This window comes from Oenanthe melanoleuca, chromosome 9 (assembly GCF_029582105.1).
Source record: "Oenanthe melanoleuca isolate GR-GAL-2019-014 chromosome 9, OMel1.0, whole genome shotgun sequence".
NCBI lineage: Eukaryota > Metazoa > Chordata > Aves > Passeriformes > Muscicapidae > Oenanthe > Oenanthe melanoleuca.
The window spans coordinates 24,210,246-24,232,820 of NC_079343.1; the positions used below are offsets into that span (position 1 = coordinate 24,210,246).

Here is a 22,575-nt window from a genome sequence, read left to right on the forward strand (position 1 = left end):
TGCATGTTTTCTTTACCTCAAGTCTGTTATGCACATTTAAAGGCCATTCAGGAAAGTCTCTAACAGTGACAGTCAGTAAGGTTACAAAATTACTCCTGGAGTAGAGAGCCCCTGGTCCAAGGAGCCAGGGAACCACACCCAGAGGTTTTTAGGCGATCAGAGGTTTTAAGGACAAAGTCCCATAATGTAGATGAGAACTGATTGCTAAAGCCAAGAGCTACTAAAGCACAGGCAGTCTGACAGCCACCAGTCTACTTATGAACTAAAATATTCATACAATTCATAATATTAATACAATGTTAGCATGAAGACCAAAACTCACACTATTGCCTAATAGTCACCTTTACACATCAACACTTGAAAGGACTGAAGTCAGGGAATAGCAGTATATAATAAGGTAAAAAATAGCAAGACTGAATATGCGACTGAACACTCCAAGTTGAAGCTGTGTACGTTCCCCAGCCAACTTTGAAATGGAGGTGACACTTCGTGGCTCTAAGTTCAGGCAGGCTCCCTGCCCCTCAGCTGCAAGCTGCTGTTTTGCTAGCCAAGCCCAGGACAGACCATTTTTCTCTCTCCCAGCTCAGCCAAGACCAGCTCTCAAACCAGTCCACTCCTGTGGAGCCCATCCTCAGTCCTGGGCATCCTCCTGGTACTCTGGTTTCAAGATTCCCTGCATCATGCAGCCAGGAATACCTTGTTTGTCAGACCACTGGCCAAAGTTTAAGGATGAAAGTGTTTACTTGAACTTTACCAAGTTTCCAGAAAACCTCCAAGCAAACAATAAAATACATCAAGATTATACTTCCTAGCTCAGAATCTTCCTCCGCTGTTTACTTTAATTGGTGCCCCTTCTTCATGCCACGTCCTGGAAAGTGGCTGAGGACAGAAAGCAAAAATTAAGACACTTACACCACACCATTCTGCACACATCCCCATTGTTTCCCAGCAACTCCTCCCAAAAACACCACTTGTTTTCTCCGTAGGAGGACAAAAGATTGCAGGCAGTACAGGGCATAATAGTCTTGGAGTGCTTTGGGCAGTCTCTAAAGCACAGTAGAAGCCATGTTCCTTTATTGATGGCACTCCATCTGAGCATTGAACACTCTGGCAGGGACAGGGCTGCACTCCAAGGCAGGAAACCCACAACACACATGTAGGTAGAGGTGACCACAAATACTTTCATCTCACCCCCTGGGTTCATGCTGTACCAAGTGATTACAGCCACTCTTGGGAAATGCTGTGGGGTGCATAAAACTCATTTCCATTATGTTATAAAGACAAGGTCCTTATGGTCTTTGCTATGAAGATTTGTAATCCAGATCTGAATCAAATATTAACTGTTCAAATGTTCAAAAAGCATCCAAAGAAATACTTCCAGCTCTTTCTTGGGCTGGATTTCTCTATCTCCTTAATATTCTTATCAAAACTACAGGCTGAGCAGGAAAATTCCTGGAGTGCAAGAGTTGCCTGGTGTTACCCATCACATATAGACTGAGCACAATGACTACAGTCTGGAGTGTTAAAATCAAACTGTGAACACACAAGAGTAGTTGGCAATAAGTAACTCTGGTAATAAAATAGGGTTTAGCACTGCTGCGGGCTGGAAACTCATCCCACCAGACAAGAGTAGTTAAATCTGTCCCTCTGACACTGTTGGTTCGTGCTATGATGCTGGGAGAAGTTTGAACTGGAACATCTGAGAAATGTAACCCAGGTTGTCCAACATCTTCAACATGGGAGTAGGAAAAACCTGGAGCTGCAGGAGGAATTGATGTGGGTGTGCTGATGGTTTCCACGTTGGACAGCATTGTTACAGCACTGTCCCCAGATGATGTGAAGTGCTCCATCACAGGAGATGTCAAAGTCTGGGAATAAGTTGAGCTGAATGTCTGGTGTGTCATAGCTGTGGTTGGCAGGCACTCTGGGTCATCGATGCTTAGAGACACAAGAGAAATATTCTGCAGTGCCATTGGGCTGTGGCACATTAGAGATTGCACATTTTTAACTATTGTTGTGCTCTTTTGGAGCCATTCTTGGAAGCCAAGAATTTGGCAATCGCATTTCCAAGGGTTGTTGTCAAGGACAACTTCTTCCAGCTCAGGTAAAGCAGTAAAGAAGTCTGCAGGAAGAGACTGCAGGTTAGTACTATTCAGGTAAACTTTCTGGAGGTGCTTGAGATTTTTAAAGAGGTTTCTAGGAAGAGCTTCAAGCCTTGTATCAAAGAGGGAAATGTTCTGCAGTTTCTGAAGGCTCAGAAAGATTCCCTCTGGCAAATTGGAAATATTACTTGTATGGAGAGAAAGGCCCCGCAGTTCATTCAGGCCACTGAATACATTCCTAGGAAGAACTGTAAGCTCTGGGTTAAAACTCAGCACAAGAAGCTCTAAATTTGTCAAGTTACTGAACACAAAGTCTGGTATTGTTGAGAGCTTGGTGTGATACAGCCATAGGCTACCAAGATGCCTCATCTCTCCAAACAACACTTCTGGAAGAGACTTCAGTGGGTTCCTGTACAAGGTCAGTTTAGACAGGTCATGCAAGTGCAAAAAAAGACCAGAAGGCAAAACTTGAAGCCTGTTTCTGGAGAGTGTCAGGGTTCTTAGTTTACGAAGACAATGAAATGCATCGGGGGCAATGGAATGGATGTTATTGGAATGCAGAAAAAGCTCCTGCAGCTCCTTCAGGCTATCAAACATACCAGACTCTATTGAAGACAGCCTATTAATATACAGCATCAGCCTCTCAAGCCTGGTTAATGCACTAAATATATTTCTAGGCAGTGCTGCTAAGTAATTTCTTGACAAATTCAGTACTCTGAGTTTGGTGAGTTTCTTCATCACATCATTGGGAAGTGCTGTTAGTTGGTTTTTGTTCAAGTAAAGCTCCTGCAAACTAGCTAGCTTGTCAAACAGATTTTCCTCGATAGATTTCAACCTGTTACTTTCAATGATCAGTTGCTGAAGCTGCACCATGTCATCAAATGCTTCTGGAGGAAGCTCAACCAGCTTATTATTTAGCAGTTTGAGGACTTTTAGCCTTCCCAAGCCTTTAAAAGCCATTGGTGAAACCACAGCGATGTTGTTTGAAGTCAGGATGAGATGCTGCAGTTCCACCATCCTAGCAAACACATCCTGCAGGTACGATATGTTAGCATTTGTTATGTAAATTTCTGTCATGTTGCAAGGCAGATTTAACAATTTCAGGTCTCTTATGTGGGGGCCAGAGCAATAAATGGCATTTTTTGAAGAGCAGTCACAATTCTCAGGACAAATAGATGCATCCAACTGGAAGAAAAGCTTGATCATCACTGACAAACGGAACACCAACATCCTTGTTGAAGTGCCAGAAACATTAGCTGTTACAAGAGATAAGAGAGAATCAGGATTTGATCACAGGTAACTTAGCAGCTCACAAAGCTGTGTGATTATATTGGAAACCCGCAAATATTGCAAAATTTCCCTTGGCTTGAAAGCAAACTTCAAAACCTCTTTTATTGTTGCCTGCCAGTATTTCTGAAGTGCTCAACTTACACTGAGAAGTACAGATAAATTAACTTTTGTAAATCAAGTACTCCTTGTTTGTATTTGTACCAGTTAACTACAATCAAAGTATACAAAAATCATGATAAAATGCTTAAGTAGTCAAAAGACATGTATTTATTTGAACAGAAAAGCATTACAGAATCACAGAAGGGTTTGGGTTGGAAGGGACCTTAAGGATCATCTATTTCCAACTGATAGGGACATCTTCCACTAGACAAGGTTTTGTATATTATACCAAATTACATGCCAAAAATATTTTAAAAAATTATCAAAAGGTCCTGCACTCACTGTGTTTTTCCATTGTAAGTTATCTGAGGTTTAAAAATAAAGTTTAGCCTGCAAAAATACACAATGGAGGTAAAAAGGTTGTCCTGTACTTTAAGTGGTGAAAAGCAAAACAGCACCATCCAGTTAAATCCTGTTTCAGCATTTTCAAGTGATGGTTTCTTGGAACAGCCCAGGAACACACAAGAAGGAACAGGCTATTTTTGACACAGCCTGAAATAACACAGAAGACCCTATGTGGCACAAGACAGTAGTGAGCCTCTGATAACCAACAAGTCTCATTTCAACAGTTGAGCACAATACCAGTGGTATTAAAAGTAGAGTGAAATGAGAGGAAAGAATTGCATTAAATTAGATAGGAAGCTGTAGCAATAAAGGTACATCTGCATGAAATACACCACAAAGCTGGAAAGTTGCATACATTGCCAAACAAACAGGAAAGCAATCATTGTAGGTATAAATGGTAATATTTAAAAGAGCAAGTCAAACAGAAACCACAGTCTAGAAATACTTCCTCAATGAAATCAACAAGTCCAAGTATATCAGAAACCTGGATGTCAAGCACCTGGCTGAGCAGTAGAAAAAGCAGCAGCTGGGACAGCTGGAATAGCTACACAGACACAACTTCCACAGACATACTGGGATAGCTGACACAATGCCAGTCTTCTGGCAGGAACATGGAGGAAAGGAAGGCTCCATCCCCACAGGCTTTCTCAGGGGCAAGGATGAAGCTCTCCCATACCAACCCCACAGACAGAGTGTGGATACAACCCCCATCACTTAAAGATAAATCAGGAAGGACAGCAGAGCTTCTCCAGCACCCAAACTGCTGACAAGAACATACCACAGTGGACCCAAAACAGCTACATGTCCAAACCAGCTACTGCATTAAAAAAAAACCCAAAAAAACCAAAAATAAAAACAGAAGAGCAAAAGGGAGTGCTTAAAAAAAATAAGATTTTATTTAGGTTCAGATTATTGAAGTCTGGTAAAATCTCTAACTCTCCCTCAGGAAGGGAAGGACATGGCATTTAGTGCTATCAACGACCAGAAACATGGTGCCACAAAGCAAGATCTCAGGGCTTTTCACAACTCATTGAATGAGACATATGCTTCACCAAAAAACAGCACATTTCAATCTTCAAAAGGTCTTTCACACGTCAAACAAGAATCTTTCAGAGATTCTCATCCTCCTAGCAATCCTCCCCACCCCAAAACTCTCATAAGCAGTGATGCTTTTACCCCAATAAATTTGTAACTCAGCCTGTCCCTCATCCTACCTAGCCCCACAAGCAGAACCCGACACCCAGAAACACACTAAGAAATTTCTGTTTCAAGCCCTGACTGGCATCTCAACCTGCACAAACTTAACTCAACAGCCACAGAAGAAATACAGGATTCAGTTAGATGAGAGAAGCAAGGATCTAGAGAACCAAAGGGAGGGGAAAACCCCCAATTTGTTTATGTTAGAAACTGCAAATACAGGTCCCTTGGAAGGTATGACTACAAGCCTCTCTGTAAAATCAGAAACAGTCTAACACTAGACTGTAGGTTTGTGATGTCTGTTTTCCTGGTGTTATAGCAAAAGATAAGACAGTATACAAGAAGAAGATTTTAGATGCTCAGAAATGCTAGAAAGCACTAGCTTTGACAAGCAAACAGCAAAATGGTAGAAATTCTTTGCAAGATATGAAGGTTGTAAGCGCTGCCACGAGAACTGGACAAGCCTATGGGTCTCAAACATGTAGAGCTAACAGTATTTTTTGAAGGAACATTTAAAGATTTTAACAGTACAGAATACAGTAATACCTACAATAAAGATCATAATTATACATTCCCATGCATCAAAATTCTCTCAAACCCTCCCTCACATGAGACACCTGGCATTCTAGAAAAGATACCAACCTGGCTGTTAATTTACCAAAGTCTGGTCTACAGCCTCTTTCCCTTTCAGCCCTCTCAATATTTCTCAAGACTACAAAAGGATGCCAGAGGCAATACATTAATACTGTTACTATATTAGAAGTCTCAAATCAGTTTTGAACTAAGTTTTATACAACACTGAGCACATCTATTGCTTAGAGTGGTGCTTACCTCTTTTATTGTCTTGCAAGTTCCTAAACTCATACAAGCATGAAAAAGGAATTTTGAGCTGTACCTTAGAAACTTATCTGCCTTTTAAAGGAACTTACTAGGAGCAGAGCAGGCAATCAGGCTTCACCATGACACTGCACTTTAAATGGGAAGTACAACAGCAAAACGCATCCTCTAGATAACACTTTCACCCGTATTTGCCCAGTTACTGAGACAGGACAAAGGCCAAGCAATATTTGAAGCTTCAGAGCAGATTTTTGCATACAATTGTTCAAGCAATCAACTTCCACAGGTTGTACATCACTCCAAAAGTAGGGCTTGAAGCCATAACAAGAGAAAGTTTTAAGTCACAATGGCAGAAAACCCCCTTGTTGCTTCTTTGGCAGTGATATTTGAGTATGTGCTTCAGACAACCCAAAGCAAATCTGAGTGAAGTCAGAAATGTACATTTCAATGTGAAATGTGAACAGAAATTTCAAATTTGTCACTGGTCTGCTACATAGGTTTTGAAGGAGTGGACACATCCATTTAAAGCCAAGTGCTCATACCTTTACAAAGCTGCTCTGAGTTTTAATTTCTTGCAGGATTTGAGTCAAAGCAGTTTCAGTAAGGAATGAAAGGGGCTTTTTACTTAATGCTTTGGCTAAGCATTCCAAGGTTGACACATTTAGTTTCTGTTTTTCCTCAAAGTCTTCTGGAGTGACAGGCCAACAAAACCTAACACAGACCTGTAAGATTCTGAAAGGGAAAAGCTAAGTTTTAATCACAGAAGCTTGAAATTGAAAGACTAAGTTTTTGTCATTAAGTAAAAGGGTATTTTAAGTATGTTGTCTTCAAGTTTAAAATAATGTGCTCTGCCAATGACTGCTTCAATGGAAGGTGAGACACAGGGTAGAAAAGATGCCCTCATTTCCACAAGATTTTTCTGAAGATAACTGTGACAATGGTGACAGCTCAGATCATGCCTCCCACGTGTCCAAACAGAAGGAACATCTGAATAACTGAAGGTGGAAACAAGTTGCTATCCCATGTACAAGGTCTGGCTTTAGAATGGCTCTCATAAGCCACCAGGTGAGGCTCAGTCAGTGTGATCCCCTTGCAGAACACCAACACAGCAGGCACCCTTCCCACCCTCACCTGCAAAAATAGAGGTGCTGAACAACAGACCCATGACATCAGAGGGACTAAGCCTGTGCTCTTCAACAAGCTTTGGATCTAATTCTATAAAGAATAATCAAAACAATTTCATGAAACTAATGAGAAGAGTTAAAAAATCCGTTCATTTAAATTTTATTTTCAAAGAGCTTCAGTCACAAAAATGATTTACAAGTCTATTTACAATTCTATTGTACAGTTATTTATGTATGCCTCTTGACAACAGGGTACCATTCTAGAGCAGCAATACATATTTTAAATACAAAGATGTAGTATCATTTCAGATTTAAAAATAAAAGGTAGCTGAGCTTCTAGAGAGCGCTGTAATGATGAACATTTTAATCTGTGTTAGGCTTGAGGAATTAATGACAAACTAAGTAGTTTCTGGTTCACATAATTATTAAACAAGTTGCAGTTTGTTGAAAATAGTTTTAAAAACCTGAAGCTTTACTGTATATAAAATCAACATATTCAAGACTCTAAAAATTGTCAAAAACCCACAGCTTTCCCTTAGACATACAAAACCCTAAGTTTACAATTCAGAATTTCATGGGAGAAATCCTACAGGACTTGAGCTCTCTCATTTTGTGATGACCAACATAAGCATTAAAAATTTGCAGCATAAAAAGGACTCCACATCTGCTTAGTATTATACTGCATATACACATATACAGTACAGGATTATTAACCCAATCTGGGATGACTGTTCAGCACAACCTTCATGAAGAAAGAAAAAAATAAATATAATTTAAAATCCAACAGCTTTTTAAAAAGTGCAACAGTAAGAGTTTCCAATTTAAAGTTACGATGAATATGGACAGTCAGTTCTGTGGGTTTTTTCAGCCGCTTCTATTCAAGCATTATTTGCAGCATTTTCTTTTTACAGTAGATTTAGTTCTATAGTACATGAAACTAGAGTTACTGCTAATTGAATCTGAAGGGAAAGGAAGAAAACAACTTTAAAAATAACCCTGAGGGATATACAATTTCATGATCTTGTAATTTATTTCTAAAAAGTAACATTTATTATTTAGCAACTGCTTTTCTGGATAGACCAGTCCTTTAAGTATGTGCATAAATAATATTTAAAAATCAGTAATATTTACAAATCCTAATACATCAAAATAAAATACATACAGATTGAAGTCTGCATACACAAATAATTTAATAATAAATCAAACTCCTCAACATAAGGCCAAAATATACAGCAGGAAGAAAATGTCTACCCAGTATCTAGTGGAGCTCACTAACTTGGTCTGTTCACCTGAATTTAGATTTCCAAGATGAACACTGAAAGAGATTTTTTTTCACTACAAAATGAATTTCATCTTACTTCAAAACAGAAACTGAATACACTAGTGCAGATCTAGTTTGCTGCATTTCTGAAAACCAGAAAAACTAAACTGCTGAAAATGAGAAAAATTATAGGTGGTCAAATTCAGATCTTGGGCAGGAAGGCATAAATCCCAATAATTGCAGAAAATGCAAAAGCTTATTTTGTGGCTGAACTTGCAATAACAAGACAGATTCTCCGAAAAGCTGATTTATTATTCTTGACAAAGCGTCAGAGCTCAAGCATGCAACCTCAGGAACTTTTACCAACCCTGAATGCAGACCTGGAGGAAACACGCTCCCATTTGTAAAACATTCAAGTTTACTATGCTCATGAGTCATTTGTCACTCAGTTAAGTGGAGACACTTGGCAATTTCTGTTTTAGTAATTGTTCCCTAAAATGTTCTCCAAAGACAAGTCCACCTTAATACAGCTGTTTCCTCCTCACTTTCTAAGTAAGTCTAATAAACTAGATTAAGACTGAAAAACTAGCTTCAGAAACCAAACAAGCTGAGAAAAATTATCAGTTTAGGAGAGTATTAAGAAAAGCCTATAAAAGGGAAAGACACAAATATTTTCTTTCAGTTCTCATGAAACAGCAAATCTAAAATGGTCAATGAAAAGGAAAGCAGAAGCTTATGCGTTTAAGGATAAGTCACAGCTCCCAGGTCCAAGATGCATAGCTTCACAATATTTTTCAAATAAAATATTATTTTTGTTTAGATTTGAATACTACTTACGCAGCTAAGAATTATTCTTCATCAGTTATTCCATGCTACAAAGGTTTTGTAAAATCAACATTGGCAGAAATTAGCCAACTGACTCAGGTTCATGACTAATTAATGCATCCAATGTTTGCAGACCCTTTAAAAGCTACCAGTGTTGTTCGATGTTTATGACCTTATGAAGCCAGGATAATAAGAACATTGCTCTATTGAATGAATGCTAAGAAAACCACTTCCCCCTTTCTCCCTGCTCCACTCCTCAAAAACAAACAACAACAACAACAGAAATCAGGAAAAGAGTTGACAGCTGGACTGGAAGATAGTACACCATATGCATACTATTTAGGAGGAGCAATAACTTCAACAACCAAGTTCTAGGAAAAGGTCTTCCAAACCATTTAGCACCACTTTTAAATTCCCTGTTGGCACAGTATATTCAACACTGCAGAAGCCACAACATGATTGACATTAACATGGTTAATGGTTTGACTTGATGATCCTGAAGGTCTGTTCCAGCCTTAATGATTCTATAAGCAGCAGGGCACCCCATCCATACTGCCTTACAGAACAGCACAAGGGAATTAGGCCTGATCTGAAAAATTCTGCTTATTAAAACAAGGCTGGAATGGAATTGTATCCACAGGAATTTAAAAGAACAAAACCAGACAACTCAGAAAATTAAAAAAAAAAAAAGTAAAAAAAGAAAGAAAAAAATCCCTAACATCAAAACCTCAAATTCCATCATCAGAACATGCACACTTTAAAACAATCCCAGCCAGCCAGTGAGTTTGAGGCCCTCATTCCACAAGTACTCTAAAGGACCTGACTTCCTTCTCTAAAGGATCTCTACAGAATCATGACTTCTTCAGACCCCAGATCCCCTCCCAATGCTTGGAGGTGTCTGGACCAGCTAGTTGCCCCTGGTCAAAAATAGACTGATCAAGACTCAATATTTATCATCTTCCCAAAGACATCGAGGAAGACATTTCCAAATATTTATGAAGTTGACAATGGTTTGGAGATAAGCAATTTGTGGTTACAAAAGAATAAAAGAAGAAAAAAAAAAGTTTTCAAATTTGCAAGTCAAAGTGCTGTCTGCCTCTACCTCTTTGTAGACCTATTTTTCTAGTGGTCTTGTGTTCTGATACTGCCTCATGGCAAAATGATGTATGGCTACCCCTAGTGCTTAAGCAGCATTAGTGGTGATACAAGCTTTTATTTTTTTCTTCTTTTTTTTTTCTTAATAAATAAAATCTGCATAAGCTTTATAGTTCTGCAGCAAGACAGACTTCAGCTCCATTTTCTCTTAATTTTGTTTCATACAGCTACATGTAGCGCTTACGACATGGGCAGACTCTTTGAAATGCCTCTGCTCTTAACGTGCACAAATCCCACGTGTGGGCATGTGACAATAAACCTCCCTTCCACTCCCATATCCCTTGCAGCAGTAACTCTAGCCTTATTACTTCAAGGCATATAAGAAAATTATCTTTAAATTTACAAATAAAACATGGTCCACAAAGGGATAATCCAACCCTTCTGCCGGAAAAAGCAAGGTCTATGGAGAAATGCATAGCTAAATGTAATAAGACATGACATAGAAGAAAGTGTTTAGATTCTCCATCCTTCTTTGTCCAGAAACTTCAGAGTGTAGCCAAATGGCTCCTCCCCTGGAGGCCACCTAAGCCCTTCCCTGTGGTTAGCTAGAAAAGAAGTCAAGAATCCACATGAAAGCAATGTGCTTATTTCTTAAAGACAGAGCATATTGCTTCTACAGCATTCCCAATTCTTGCTGTGGCAGACTAAAGAATTGAACTTAGAACCCAAACATTACACATGGAAACACTCCTTACTAATAGGGAAAAACTTAGAGGTACACACATAAACTTCAGAACCGTTCTGAGGCACAAAGCTTTTCATCAGTCAAATAAAAAACAACTAAACAAACAAAATAACCCAAATCAACAACAACAACAAAAAAACCAAACACACAAACCCCCAAAACCATGACAAGGTTATTATGCACCTCTAGCACAGCCATGAAACCATCACATCATAGGGTTTACATGAACACATGCCCAGATAAGCAAGTTAGAACAACTATTAAGATACTCCAGGCAAATAATGTGAACCTGTTTTAACTGCCCTGCAGTTTAAACCTTCAAATGCATCTCATTTAGGAACAATGAAATCTGAAAGAAGGTGGTAGGAAACACAATCATTTTTGTTCTGCCTAAGGTAACTTACATTTTTAAAATGTACAGCCATCAGACACCTGGCTCTGAATTTTGTTTTCAGAGAGACAAAACAGTTGGAAATATCTGCATTAGAATTTGACATTTAGCACACTGCAGTTTCAAATAAAGCCTTAAAATTACATTCTTCTGAATACTACTAAAGATACATGCCACCAAGATCCACTGCTACGTTACAGTGATGATTTGATATGAACCATTTTCTTGGGATGATGGTACTTTTGCTTCTGTTGTTGTCCTGGGTTTTGGTGGCCATTCTGGATCAACCAGCAGTTCCTGAGCTAGGTGCATATACTTGGCTTTTGGTGTCTTCTCTCTACAACCAAACAGGGAAGAAAGGAAACAGACTCCACAGCGGTCCCCAGCCTCCTGCAGAAATGAATAGATTTGAAAATTGGATTACCATAACAACAACAACAAAAAAAAGTCAGCAACAATACAGTAAATCAGTAGAAGAAAGACTATTATTTCAGTCTTTAATTTCTTATTTCATTATCACATTGGATTGGACCTGTGGTACAGTAATTCTTCTCTTGTGTCATCCCTTCTATACTATGGTAGTGATGACATTCAAAAAACATTAAGAAAAAAACAAGTATTTCACATTATTGTAACATCTAAGACCACCAACAGTTTTTATGCATATTTTAAAATCATTTCAATAATCACAGATAGAACAGGGAACAATAGATTATTTCTTGGAGAATAAAAGCCTGATCTAGAAAAAGCAAATTCCCAAAACACTTTATAATTGTTAAACTGAAGGCAGCCAGTCAGACAAAAGTAGCAGAATTTAACTCACTGGTATGTAAAATCTAAATAGTGCAGGTATTAGTAGTTATTTAAAAAGACACAAATTATTAAACTTAAGTCCTCCTTCCTGTGTTTCCTCTCCCAGTCTTAAATGCATATCATTTAATTAGCTGGGGAGGAGAAATACCATTCTTCATTCTTGAGACTGAATCCCTCTCATGTCTCAGACAGCACCAATAGTCTGCAGGGCTGACATTTTAACGGTAATATATTCTATAGTTTTCATCAAGCTCTAAATGTCTATCAGTTGCTGAACTGAACCAAATGTGAGCTGTGAGCACAGTTTTCAGTCTTCAGTGAACACAAAACAATTTGTTCTACAGCAGCCTCAAAAGGACAAATGTAAATCTGAAGTGAATACATTTAATAAAATTTAGTGCTGAGATATAAACCACTGTAATTCTAGCAAGCACAAATGGATAATAATCAGCCAAAAGTAATAAGCCAATAGGCTTAAAGTAAAGCTGGTTTTTATGGTATTCACATAGATTTCCTTCATGTATTAACATCAGAGGGGCAGACCAGACCAAAATTCATGGTCACCTGAAGAATCTTTCAGTGTCCTAGACTATCTGAAGTAGTAACAGTGTATTTGTATTTGCCATCTTGTTTTGTTTCATTTGTACATGCTGAAAATTACTGCTCTCAGACAATGACCTAAAAGTCTAAACCAAATTATTTTAATTGCTTCTAAGCAAATCAAGATGTTCCCAGTCCTAGCATGCTAACTTGTGACACCACAAATAAAATTTGCTAATGTGGAAACTACAGATGAAGTGAGAAAAGTCTTAAAGCAATACTCTAGGTTTGTTTCACAGTTCTTGCACACACACTAAACTCTTAAAAGCGTCAATACAGAAAAAAATATAAACCCAGAAGCCTTTGCTTTCAATATTCCAGTTACAGAAATCTAATTTAAGTAGACTTAAGCTAAAGGTAAGGCAACAGACACTTATAGATAAGAGACAAAACCAAATTAATCCACATGCACTCAAATGAGGACAGCAAAATACTCGTCTCCAACCTGAGGCGGCTGGGGTATGGTGAGGCGAGATTCTCCTTGTTTGTCTCGATTGAACACAACCTTCCAAAGGATCATATCAAGGAGGACATTCTGTGAGACATTACAGTGAGCGGGAAGAGTTAAAGAAACTAATGATCATTTGTTGTTAGTGTGCACATTACAAATAAAACCTGAAACAGTGTGTTAGGCATAACTAATTCAGTGGCAAGCAAAATGGAGAGCTTATGCTACTTGTTGGTACTTTTGTGATAAACATTTTCATTATTAAAGTGCTCACTCAAAATTTAAGACTATGAATCTGTACTCTAAAATCAATGGCAACAATGACCAAAACTGCATCCAACGATATGGGTAAAAAACATAAATACACATACGCTTCAATACTCTAAAAACCTGTGAAGCACCACATCAAGACACGAGTGCTTAGAGCAGCTTCCCCATAAACCATCTTTCATATTACAGTGCATTTCATTTTGGAGCTACGCTTTTTACACAGTCTGTTTGACATTCTCAGAAAAGCAGGAGTGGGGTGGCAAAGCTGAGCCACCAGCAGGAATGAAGGAATTTGGTAGGTATAATTTCAGGTTTTTAAAAGAGGGCAGAACTTGAACAGGATGTTGAGCATATCTGGTTATCCTCATAAGCTGTGTGGGCAGACTCAGGAGCTTTGAGCAAATCTGACAACACAGGTGTGAACCTGTACCTTCCATGGCCTTGAGCCTACAACTCTGATCCTTGGACAGATTCCAATTCTAACATCTGACTAACCTCTGCCATTGAAAATGGGGAGCTGATTAGTCAGACTTTTGTAACACATTTTCATAATGTTTATGATTTTATAATATACCAGAATTTGATAGTGCATTTTTAAAGCATCAGCCAACAAATCTTCAGCTTGTTAGATGTTCATTTTTGAAGCCAGTCTGGTTTAAGCATGTCTATACCAGGCATCAGGGGTAAGGAGGAACAGCTGGTAGGATCTGCCTTTGTTGTGCAATATTTTCTATCATCTGGTAGAAAGAATCTGCATGCTTTGTGAACCATGTCTGGCACCCACAAGGAAGGAGCAAAAGCTTTTCAGAGCATTTCAGAAAACGAACAGAAAACAACCACAGTCAGAAACTATTCCTGTTGTGGAAGCAATGACAAAGCTACAGATGATCATAGTGTGACACAGAAGTGTCACACTGGCAGGTGTGACTAAAGAAGATCCAATTCCTCATGTATCATATAATTATGAGACACTTAAAGAGACAATTCCTGAGGAATAGCAGAACAAACTCTAGGTGAAATACAGGGTACCTTGTTAAAAAGATGGAAGGACCTGCCACCAGTAGCCTCTTCCAGATACTCAGAATGTGACCTGTGGCACCCACTACGTCTGTAGTGAAAAGTGTAGGGAGCAGAAAATCCAGCCAGGCACACAAGGAGAGAAAGACAGTGAGCTATACTGGAAGTGAAGGAAAGATATAGCCTGGGATTTCTAAACAACACACTGGATCCAAGGAGCTTGCACCACATGACAAAGCTTTAGGGAGTGTAGACCAGCACTGCTGGAATCGGGCAAATGCAGTTCAAGAGGTGGGTTACAGAAAGTGAAGTGTGCATTGTAAAACATGGTTTGGGATTTGAGGATTGCTAGACAACAGTTCTGTTGGGACACCTGCTGAACAGTAAAACAACTTATGTGCCATAAAAAAGCATTTGACTTACACTTAGAAAGTGGAAGAAACTTGGTTTAAGACAAAGCATAACAGCCCAAACAATTAGTTCCAAGAAGTAAGTACTTCTGTTTTATTACTAGAGTACAGGTAACAAGATAAATAGGGAAGTCTGCCTAAAAGAAATGTGCCAAATCATCCCTGCAGTTTTGTTAATGAAAGTTGAATGACTGAAGTGTAGAAAGATGCTAACTCAAACCTGCATAGGAAAAAGAGTGAGGTTTGCAACAGTGGGTGAAAGAACACAGTCTGCAGGTAATAACATTGCTTAGGTAATGCTTAGTAGCAATTCACAAGTTTTCAGGCTGATGTGACAACCAACAAGGTCCAGAAGGGTAACTTTATAAACACATATTTAAACTAGAGGAGAAACATTTGTCTTCGAGAGCCATTGCTGACATGTGGATTGGCACACTGCACAGACTTTCTACTGCAGCTCTTATACATCCAGAACAGAAACAACACCAGATTCTATAAAAGTTACAAGATCACCTGCAGAACAAAGGAGTTTTCAAGCAGATGGTAAATTTATTTCTCTCAATAACCTTTATCACTGGACTGAAAATTGAAATTGAATAGGAAAAAATATTTCTGTCTAGGATGTTTGTTTTAAATTTATCAGAAGGCAAAAAAAGCCATGATTCTGAAGCTTCAGAATAGCTATTTTCTTTCAGTGGTAAAGACAGCAATATACATAAAATTTTACTTTTCACAAATAAAAGGAAGTAAAAAAACCTATTAACAACTCACTAATACAAAAAAGAGAGAAATAATTCAAGGGCATAAAGGAAAATCATCACAGGAAGAGTTAGAGTACAAAAAGGACAACTTAAGAAAGGCACAGGAGCTTCAATAGTGGATAAACTTGTTAACAACTAGACAAGAGGCCAAGAAAATTAGTGTCCACTGACATGTTTTGGAAAAGACAAGTTATCACCTGCCATATGAAAACACAAAAACATGTTCCAATAGGCAGCAACATAAGAGGGTATTTTGCAAATTCTATTTGGAATAACATTTTAAACGTAAAACTTGATAATTTTGTTTCAAGTATCTGAAAAAAAATCTTTGTTTCAGTTAATTTTTATTAGGTCACAAATAAAGGGAAAAACCATGTCAATTGGACAGACTGTTAATGCTATAGTATTCTTTGAAGGCCAAAATTATATGATCCAAGCAAGTATTATGCTGGTTACATTGATAGGAATCCCTCACATTGCAATGGAAATACTGATTAGAAGCTGTAGAAAATGTTACACAGTAAAAACAGATAATTGTAGTGTGCAAGCACTAGATAATGTTGGAAGGCTTTTTCATCTTGCAGGAAAAAAAGTGACTCATGACCGAAACCCTAATATATTCAGGTTGGAAATGACACGTCAGTTAACAGGCAGCAGAACTAACCACAGGTATAAATAACTGACTGTGAATCCAGACTTCTGGAAGATTTATCTGTCCAACTTTGATTCTTGGAAACAAAAACAAGGCACCTGGACAAAAGGTAGGGCATGTTTCTGCACACACTAACTCTGGAATTACAGCAGAAGAGGTCAACATCCAGTGTGATTGACTTCAGAGCAGCCCAGTGATGGAAAAAGCAGATTTGCATGAACATCTCTACTTCTCAACTTTGATCATATCAGACAATTGAGTTACAGGGACCTGCATTATTCTGAACAATAAATTATGAGTATGATCCAAATGAAGGAAGAGGGGCTTCCCTAAGGATTTTAGATAGTTCTCTAGTATGTTGTTATTCTGAAGAAACACAGAAAATAAAAATGGAGTATTTTAATATGAAATAGTTGAATTATTAAGTCTTCAAACTTCCTCCCTGCCCCAACTTTTTAATAAAAAAGATTTTAAAATTACACTTTAGATACAGAAGGTCTTAAATCACCTTAAATCTAGTTTACAAGGACATTTGTAGAAATACACACTTAACAAGAAAACAGCAGCCACTCATACTGGCATGCTGTGAAGAGTGACCTTCTAAGTAAAAGACAAAAGTGCACCCTGAAAAAGAAACACTTAAAAGAGAAGCATTTTTTCCATGTGAATTTCTTACCTCAGTCAGCACAGATACAACTGCATTTAGAATAACGATGATGACAATTCTCAGGCGCCACTCAGGTGGCACACACACAAGCTGTGGAAACAAATTGCCAGAGGTTAGAAACACACATGTGAAGTAAACACACATTCAAAACAGACTCAGCATTATAAATTCTCCCTTCCCCAGCCAGTGATGTGAAGCTAAAGCTCTGCAAGGGCCATGCTTGCCCTAAAGGCAGCCCATCAGTTTCCCCAGGAAGCTGACACACCCACAGATCTGCTGACTCTCACCTCAAGAAATTCATCAATAGGCTCAACAGGATGCAACATGATGAAAAATATGAAAACATAAAGAACTATAACAGATAAAACGAACAGAACTGTAAAAGAAGAAAAAAAAAATATTTTAATTGGACCATCTCACAATCAAGAGTTTTAGACAGTTTTAACAAAACTGTTCATTACAGCCTGAAAACAAACTCTCTTCTCCCTCTAAAACCCTTCCAGGCAAATTTGGGCAATACTAGTTGTGCTGATAGCCAAGAGAGAGAGAGAGAAGGCCTGACTCCTTCTCACTGGCTCACTTGTGGAGTTGAAATATACATACACATATACTTCTACAAATTAAGCAACTGTTAACACAAATTTCTCCATATAGTTTAATATTTCCTTATTTCTAGCTGTAATTATGAGAGGATTACTGCACTATGATCTCCTAACAACACTATTACTTCCGAAGTGGCACAACAGAATTGTCAACAAGTTGGTTGGGAGTTTTATTTGGAACTCTATATACTAAGAAAGGACTTACAATTTTTGTAGCATGGTTGTCTAAAGGGCTTTCCTTTAGAAAAGACAATTGCCACTATGAGGTACTGAAAGCTGGATATAAAAAACAAAGTTGTGTTTTCATAATTTTTTATGTAATGTTCATCATGAATAGTCTCATTCCCATGGTGTGCAGAGCTGCTGTTCTTGGCGTCCAACACATTGCATGCACTACAACACAAAAAACAATTAACAGAGTTATGGAGAAGAGGCAAATAGGGCCCACTTATTTACAAAAGTAATGACAGAATAAACTGCTACAGTAGTAAAAAAGCTTAAACTTGAGAAGATACTACAGGTAGTAAGAAATAATTCCAAACTGTGGCAGAGACTGTAGCAATTTTTGTGAATTTGGAGATTCATATTCTTTTATGCTGCCAGTTTGTAAATTTTCTATATAAACTGTTTAAAAACTGTCATTGTAGACAGACTTCAGAGACAGGTACAGAAACACTGCAATCTAAAAACCAAAATTAAAACACCTCTTCATTTTCAAAAATATTAATTTGATTTACTGTAACTCCAACAGGAAAGAAAAGCTTTATAATATGAAAGAGAAAAAACTGATGTTAACCATAAATTTCTACTTTATACCTCAACTGTCCCAAAGTCGAAGAGTCATTAGACCAGGCAATCTGATTCTGACCCAATTTTGTTTTTCAGCGACTGGGTAGCTCTCATACATTAGTATACTTTTCAGAAAAAATCAGCAGACTAGCAAGTTGCCATAACAGAAGCTTTAATTTCAAACTCCCCAAAGTGGGGGGTCAAGAAAGAAGAGAACAATTATTGCCTATAGCTTTCCAATCACTACTGTATCCTGCACAGAGCCACTGAAACACTTACTCAGAGTCTGCTGTCCAAGGCTCATACCAGGACTGCTGCTTGACCCAAAAGAACCCCAAGGTTTGGAAAGCAAGGCAGATGATGATCTGAGACAACACGGAACACAGAAGTGGACCTGAGATAAGACCTGATGGAGGCCTTCGTGCAACAAGCTCTGTCCAAGCAGGGTTCAGACTCACTGCAAAGAGAATAAAAAACAAATGACACATTGCATCATTATGGTTTTCAAGAGTTATTCTGTTCACATTCTGTGGGATTAGAATGGCTTGCTCATGACATCACTTTAAAATTTAGTCCAGAACTGCAAATGTGAAACCACCTTGAAAAGACCACAGAGCCCTAGAACAACACCACAGTGCCTTCTACAGGCTGGTTCCCCAGCAGCACAGCAAGGCAGGGGACAGTAGCAGCCATGAGACTTAAGGAATTAGTAGTGTCTGGCCAAAATCCCTTTGTCTGGCACAAGGACTTACAGCTTGCCTCCTCACTTCTGGACTGCCATTGATTCAATTAAGACATTTTTACTAAATTTGAAAATGGAATTCTACTGCTAGCCAGTGAATTGAATGCTAGGCTTGCATGTGGAATCAAATGCTGCACTAGGAAATACTTTGAGTGTAACATTTTGTGGACAGAAGTTCAAAGTAAAAATACAAGGAATCAAAACATCTAAACAAGATGATATTGCAACACTCCTGTTTTGACTTGAAAACCAGCTTCCTGTACTGTGAAGACTTAGTTCCCCAAGATCGTGCCCACAACCTACTTCTTCTAAAAGGACATTTCACAAATTTCAGATGAATCTAATTCAATACACAGTGGTGGTTTGGGTTTCTTAATGCATAGATGTAATAGTCATAACATCTTCACTGCATATCACAGTGTTTTCTCAAAACCACATGTAATTAAAGAAAATCTGAGCAAGCAAAAAGTGGTTCACAGAAGCCACAATGATAATTCAGTACAGTACTTACTAGTGAAGACAACCACCAAAATGATTGCCAAATCAATGAAGAGAAACTGGAAATCTCCCAAATTGCTCAGGATCTGGAGAGAAACAACAAATGAAACATCGGTAATTTCTTCACACCACAAAAAATTTATACTGACACTCTTACAGAATTAATTCTTTGAATTTCACTCTATAAACAAGACAGTGTCCTGTCAAACTGACCTCCTTTACCTGCAGGAGTCCTGAATACTCTACAATTCACAGAACAATCCCTGAAGTATCACAGTATGAAACAATTGCCTTCTCAAGATGGACAAGCTATTTGTAATTGAAATTTGTTTGTAATCAAAATTATATTATTGAATCTTACATGCTAATGCAATAACAGCTTAGGCCTACAGCTCTTTAAACACCATAGCCTAACTATGTACTCATACAGCTGTCAAAATTTACACCTCAAAAGTCCTTTAATACTCTGCACCTTTAACTTGCCCAGAATACAAATTAAAATACAGGATTTCTACCACATGCCACTAATGTGAAACCAATCATATGAACAGGAAATATTCCACTTTGCTTCCCCCTCCCCCAAACCAAATCAGTACTTCCAGTTTCTTTCAATTCTCACATAAAAGGAATGCATTGCCCTTTAAAAATAGTTAAGATATTTCAAAATACTGAAGGTTTTTAAATAACTGAAACCTGTATTTTTGCTTTGTATATATGCTTATTTGGTTTTCACACTGTAGAGACTTTCTTTTCACAGCCATTGCCTTTTCTAAACAGATACTATCATGGATTTTGTACAGTTAATGTGGAAAAAAAAAACAAAAACAAAACCAAATAACTAACGATACTTTTAGTCTAAATGTATTTTTGAATGCATGTGCTGTACTCAAAAGGACTTGCAATAAATTGTATTTAATATCTATCCACTTTCAAATCTCTGAATTATGCTGATACTGCATAGGTATTTACAGAATACTTACAGAATACAGCAAAGTAACAGTGATGTACTGGATGATGCTGTATAATGCCATGAATTTAAACACACAGAAGGAAGTTATTAAAGCAGCACGGCCTTCCCTGTGAAAACAGATGCAATCATGTAACTACAAAGCTTTCTGTACAAGCAGTTAAGTTCTGCCTACCAAAATGTTAGCAGCAATTAAACACACCAGAAAATCCTTTGAGGGACATCAAGCTACACACATGCAGAGAAACAGGAGTCAGAATGCTACACTTCCCCCAACAAAAAAGTTGTGGTCATGTCTTCTGAATTCAGCCACAACCTAACTTCAGTCCTCTTTGGACTTCATGTGGTTTTTCAACAGAGGTTTTAGAATTAAAGTCCTGTTACACAAGCATTTATGAAGTATTGGTTTACTGCATGGATTTAATGAACACAGTCAGCCACAGAACTGCTGACTTCAGAAATGTTTCTGATAATGCATTACTTCATTAGTTCACTACAGACTCCTCCTTGGCTGACCTAACTTCCAATACTAGAGTCAAAAATTGGTCAAACCCTATTTAGAAAATTTGTCTTCTACTTTGTATGGTGCTGAGCAATTATCTGAAGATTCTTACTGCTTGCAATTACACACAGTCTTTATGGACACTAGCAAAGTCACTAAGACAAGATTAAAGACTAATGTGTAGAAGCTTGGCCATGATTTGAAAAATTAATTTTACACAGACAAGGGATTTTACAACAAAATAGTAAATCATGCTATGGCAAGGTTTGCTCAGAGTAATTTCATTAAAGAAACAGAACCACTAAAATGCACGGATTGTTCTGTTACTCACACTGGTTTCCTACAGCATCAAATATATACTAAAACAGAGCATGCATAATGAGTTACACAGACACATTTAAGTCCACAGTGAGTGGCATTACCTGATCAGCTTTGGCACACAGGAAATACTGGGTGTCCTGGAAGTAAATGGTGATGCCACAGAAGCCTCAAGTTCAGACAGAGATATACCACCGTGTGCCCTCTTTAGTGCCTGCCAGGTAACATTGAAATAGAGACCATTTTAAAACTTGCCTTCAGCTGTACAATTTAACTGAATGGTTCTGTACAGAAAATAAAAATATACTTACCCCACAGTCATTTGCTCCATCTCCACACATGCCCACATAGTAACTACAAAAACCAAACAGACATCAGCATTCTGGATCATTCTCCAACCATGGTCCACTTAGCTTAAATCACTAATTACTTCTATATTACTTTGAGTTATTCAAGGTTTGCATAACAATGGGTGATCATTAATACTGAAATCAATTACTGTTGCTGTTATACATTTAAGGAAATAGACAGAAAAGTAACATGACAATGACAGGTCAATCAAAGCAACAATGGTTAATTAGCTCTCTATCATCTCAAGGTGGTCTAAGGAATCTTTGCTCTAGGCAATGACATTTATGTAGTGTTTTGTAGAGGTGCAAGGCCTGACACCAACAGTCACATATTGACCAATGTGAACAGAAGTCATCTTGATAATATTTCTGTAATACACAGAAGACATTTGATGAGTTTGTTTCATAAACCAAGCAACTGCTTTTATAAAATGTTAGTCAATTTATGCACATACTCCCTATTAAGAACTTCAGGAAAAGTCTGAAACTTTCTCAACTAGCCAGCAGATGGTACTACTCTCATTCTATTAGATCAGCTAATAGGCTGATCTATCAACACAAGGAGTTCTATGAGCCCAGCATTTTTCTTTAGATAAAACAGCTAGCAACATGCATACTTTTTGTGTCTTACCACACCAAACACATTCAGCCCTCTCACTTTCTATGCTCAAGCAAATACTTACTCTACATTTTGTAAAGCTTCCACCAACTGAGTTTTCTGATCAGGTGCCATGCGAGCAAACACAGTGCCGTGTAGCACGAGCTGCAAGACAGAAGAGTTCTTAATGCTCACAGGGC

General features: G+C 38.0%; 2 protein-coding genes across 5 annotated transcripts in view; both read right to left on the reverse strand.

Annotated features, from left to right (window-relative positions):
• Nucleotides 1–717: 717 nt before the first annotated feature.
• LOC130256662 (platelet glycoprotein V-like) lies at nucleotides 718–7,115 on the reverse strand. Its single transcript, XM_056498479.1, has 2 exons — nucleotides 5,925–7,115; nucleotides 718–3,358 (listed from the first exon to the last, which is right to left on the reverse strand). The coding sequence occupies exon 2, from the start codon at nucleotides 3,330–3,332 to the stop codon at nucleotides 1,404–1,406; it is 1,929 nt and encodes a 642-aa protein (XP_056354454.1). The 5' UTR covers nucleotides 3,333–3,358; nucleotides 5,925–7,115; the 3' UTR covers nucleotides 718–1,403.
• An 83-nt stretch (nucleotides 7,116–7,198) lies between these two features.
• The window catches only part of ATP13A3 (ATPase 13A3), a 56,597-nt gene continuing 41,220 nt past the window's right edge, over nucleotides 7,199–22,575 (reverse strand). For 3 of the 4 annotated variants that reach the window (XM_056498477.1, XM_056498475.1, XM_056498476.1), the window contains 11 exons: nucleotides 22,461–22,540; nucleotides 21,739–21,781; nucleotides 21,532–21,641; nucleotides 20,621–20,717; nucleotides 19,654–19,726; nucleotides 18,680–18,857; nucleotides 17,817–18,004; nucleotides 17,297–17,385; nucleotides 17,019–17,099; nucleotides 13,230–13,319; nucleotides 7,199–11,761 (listed from right to left, as the gene is read on the reverse strand). In XM_056498477.1, the coding sequence (XP_056354452.1) occupies nucleotides 11,561–11,761; nucleotides 13,230–13,319; nucleotides 17,019–17,099; nucleotides 17,297–17,385; nucleotides 17,817–18,004; nucleotides 18,680–18,857; nucleotides 19,654–19,726; nucleotides 20,621–20,717; nucleotides 21,532–21,641; nucleotides 21,739–21,781; nucleotides 22,461–22,540 (1,230 nt within the window). In that variant the 3' untranslated portion in view covers nucleotides 7,199–11,560. The remainder of the gene's footprint in view (nucleotides 11,762–13,229; nucleotides 13,320–17,018; nucleotides 17,100–17,296; nucleotides 17,386–17,816; nucleotides 18,005–18,679; nucleotides 18,858–19,653; nucleotides 19,727–20,620; nucleotides 20,718–21,531; nucleotides 21,642–21,738; nucleotides 21,782–22,460; nucleotides 22,541–22,575) is intronic. The other variant, XM_056498478.1, reaches the window with a different exon arrangement.